Raw genomic sequence first — 3,482 nt, 5'->3', positions numbered from 1 at the left:
CCTCGAGGGCCCTCCCAGTCCCCTGGGCCCAGGCCACTGGCGCTCACCTGCTCCCCCTGCAGTGCGAGGAGCTGGTCTACCTGTGGATGGAGCGGCAGAAGTCGGGGGGCAACTACAGCCGCCACCGGGCCCAGACCGAGAAGCACGTGGTGCTGTGCGTCAGCTCCCTCAAGATCGACCTGCTCATGGACTTCCTCAACGAGTTCTACGCCCACCCCCGGCTCCAGGTGCGTCCCGCCCGGGGGGCCCCCACCCTGGGGTGGGCCTGGGGGTCCCAGGGTGGCCAGTGAGGAGGGGACAGCTGGGCTGGCAGGGCCGGGCTCACCCCCACGCCGCCCGCAGGACTATTACGTGGTCATCCTGTGCCCCACGGACATGGACATCCAGGTCCGCAGGGTCCTGCAGATCCCCCTGTGGGCCCAGCGCGTCATCTACCTCCAGGGCTCGGCGCTCAAGGACCAGGACCTCATGCGAGCCAAGTGAGCCCCCGCCCGCCGCAGGCCCCAGCCCGTCTCCTCGCCTGGCGCCCGGGGGACGGTTCCTCTCAGGTTCCAGGAGGGGCTCAGAGGAGACGGGGTGGGGCGTCCCCGCGGTGCCTGGGGGACGAGGTGGCTGTGGGCGGGTGTCTTTAAAGGCAAGCTGACAGGGTGACTTGAGGTAAGATTGGGTTCTTAAATGGAACTTTCCAGAATGTGCCTGTGCCTGTTCTGGGACTTCCAGGATCTGACACATCCTTCGTGGGGACATGTGGGTTGAGGGGAGGCCCCGGCCCCCTCCCGTCTCACCAATAAAATGGGCACAGGAACCAAGCCCCTGCCCAGAGGTGTGGCAGCCGGGCACAGGCTCCCGGGTGGTCCACGCCCAGCTCCAGGCCCAAGGGAGAGACAGTGGCTGCCAGAGACCAGCAGGTTCCTGGTGATCGGTGGGGAGGGCCGGGCCTCTGACCTCCCCTGTCCTGGGCCCCTCTGCAGCCAGGGGTCCTCAGGGCTGTGGGGGGCGGGGGAGGTGGAACTGGGTACAGGTTGCGAGACTTGGGCAGCTCACCCCAGGAGGGGATAGGCCGCTGGTCGGGGTCCAGCGTCTTTGCCAACATGTGTTCCCCTCTGTGCACCCCAGCCCCGCCTGGGTGAGTGGGGACACGGAGGATGGTGCCCACGGCGGTCAGGGCCCCGACAGCACGTTGTTAGCACAGAGAGGTGGGGTCTCGACGGGCCCACCCCTTCCAGCCTCTGCCCTGAGCCCCTGACGGCCAAGGGCGTGTGGCGGGTCCGGGCCAGCTCCGGTCTGTGCTCTGCAGGATGGACAACGGGGAGGCCTGCCCCTGCTGGTGCACACGTCCCGTGGCCAGTGAGTGCCGCCCACCTGCCGCCCGGGGGGACGAGGGGTGGTGGGGAGGCCTGGGAGGAGAGGGGCGTGTGCAGCCGGCAGAGGTCTCATCCAGAGGTGGGTGCTGTGGGGGGAGATCACAGGTGCGGGCCCGGCTGCGGACGCCAGGCCCACTCAGGACGCAGGTGCTGGGGACCCTGAGCAGCCAAGTGGGGGCGAGCTGAGGACTCCAGGCCGGGCCCATCTAGAGCAAGGGGGTGCGGTGGCCGGGGGGGGCGTGGTGGCCAGGAGAGCTGCACTTGGACCCAGTGCCGGCTGGCAGGGCCTGGTTTTGGGGAGAAGGTGTGTTTGGTTTGCAGTATCTTGGGGGGGGGCGGGATCCCAGCTGAGCCCTGGGACAGAGCAGGCTGCTGTCCTTTCTTTGGGGGAGACCAGGCTGGGATCCCCCTGACAGGGGCCTGGGCTCGTTATGGGACCTGAGCAGCCCTGGGGCAGGGCCCAGGCAGGGGAGGCCAGCCGTGACCCTGAAACCTCTTGGTGCCCCCTAAAAATCCTTGTGTTTACAGCTTTTAAAAACTAGCCAAGTGACCCTTCAGGCTTCCGAGGCCCAGCCAGGCAGGGAGGGGTCCGGGTCTGGGTCAGGGTCGACCACACCCTCTCGGCCCCCAGGACCACCAGACCATCCTGCGAGCCTGGGCCGTGAAGGACTTTGCCCCCAACTGCCCCCTCTACGTGCAGATCCTCAAGCCTGAGAACAAGTTTCATGTCAAGTTCGCAGGTACTGGCGTGGGGCCATGTGTGCACCACGTGTGTTCCTCCCAGGACTGGGGGGCTGGAGCACGCCGAGCCACGGCTGGGGGGCAGCGGGCACCCATCCCCTGGGCAGGGACCCCGTGCAGGCCTGCCGCAGGGGCTGGGGTCAGTGAGGGCAGGAGCCCAGGGCGGGGGAGGGCAGGGACATCTGCTGAGCATCTCGTGGGCGTGTCTGAGGGGGGCACCTGGGGGGCAGGTGAGCAGGGGATTGTGGCGCAGAGGGGGCTGGGGGGCGTCCACCGACCATCTGCCCGCAGACCACGTGGTGTGTGAGGAGGAGTGCAAGTACGCCATGCTGGCCCTGAACTGCATCTGCCCGGCCACGTCCACCCTCATCACCCTGCTGGTGCACACGTCCCGTGGCCAGTGAGTGCCGCCCACCTGCCGCCCGGGGGACGAGGGGTGGTGGGGAGGCCTGGGAGGAGAGGGGCGCGGTGTGGGTGGGGCCTTTTCAAGCCACGCCCCCTGTGCAGTGTGGGTGGGGCCTTTTCAAGCCACGCCCCCTGTGCAGTGTGGGTGGGGCCTTTTCAAGCCACGCCCCCTGTGCAGTGTGGGTGGGGCCTTTTCAAGCCACGCCCCCTGTGCAGTGTGGGTGGGGCCTTTTCAAGCCACGCCCCCTGTGCAGTGTGGGTGGGGCCTTTTCAAGCCACGCCCCCTGTGCAGTGTGGGTGGGGCCTTTTCAAGCCACGCCCCCTGTGCAGTGTGGGTGGGGCCCAGGGAGCCACGTCCCTGCGGTGTGGGTGGGGCCTTTTCAAGCCACGCCCCCTGTGCAGTGTGGGTGGGGCCTTTTCAAGCCACGCCCCCTGTGCAGTGTGGGTGGGGCCTTTTCAAGCCACGCCCCCTGTGCAGTGTGGGTGGGGCCTTTTCAAGCCACGCCCCCTGTGCAGTGTGGGTGGGGCCTTTTCAAGCCACGCCCCCTGTGCAGTGTGGGTGGGGCCTTTTCAAGCCACGCCCCCTGTGCAGTGTGGGTGGGGCCTTTTCAAGCCACGCCCCCTGTGCAGTGTGGGTGGGGCCCAGGGAGCCACGTCCCTGCGGTGTGGGTGGGGCCTTTTCAAGCCACGCCCCTCTGGTGTGGGTGGGCCCCGAGGAGCCACGCCCCCGTACGGTATTGGTGGGCCCCGTCGGCCACGCCCCCAGACGTTGTGGGTGGAGCCCACGAGCCACGCCCCCCAGGTACGGCGTGTGCCTCATCGGGCTGAAGCGGGAGGAGAACAAGAGCATCCTGCTGAACCCCGGCCCGCGGCACTCGCTGGCGGCCTCCGACACCTGCTTCTACATCAACATCACGAAGGAGGAGAACTCGGCCTTCACCTTCAAGCAGGAGGAGGCGGGCGGGGCCTCGG

General features: G+C 68.2%; 1 protein-coding gene across 1 annotated transcript in view; it reads left to right on the top strand.

The window, feature by feature from the left end:
* The window catches only part of KCNT1 (potassium channel, sodium activated subfamily T, member 1), a 43,966-nt gene that overhangs the window by 16,143 nt on the left and 24,341 nt on the right, over nt 1–3,482 (top strand). Inside the window, exons 12-17 of the mRNA XM_014529664.1 lie at nt 47–227; nt 343–479; nt 1,298–1,367; nt 1,969–2,104; nt 2,397–2,506; nt 3,065–3,477. Coding sequence (XP_014385150.1) covers nt 47–227; nt 343–479; nt 1,298–1,367; nt 1,969–2,104; nt 2,397–2,506; nt 3,065–3,477 — 1,047 coding nt within the window. The remainder of the gene's footprint in view (nt 1–46; nt 228–342; nt 480–1,297; nt 1,368–1,968; nt 2,105–2,396; nt 2,507–3,064; nt 3,478–3,482) is intronic.

Source organism: Myotis brandtii, unplaced genomic scaffold (genome assembly GCF_000412655.1).
Source record: "Myotis brandtii unplaced genomic scaffold, ASM41265v1 scaffold691, whole genome shotgun sequence".
Taxonomy (NCBI): Eukaryota; Metazoa; Chordata; class Mammalia; order Chiroptera; family Vespertilionidae; genus Myotis; species Myotis brandtii.
Note: the sequence above shows the minus strand (reverse complement) of the source record. Positions and strands in the feature narration are given on the sequence as shown.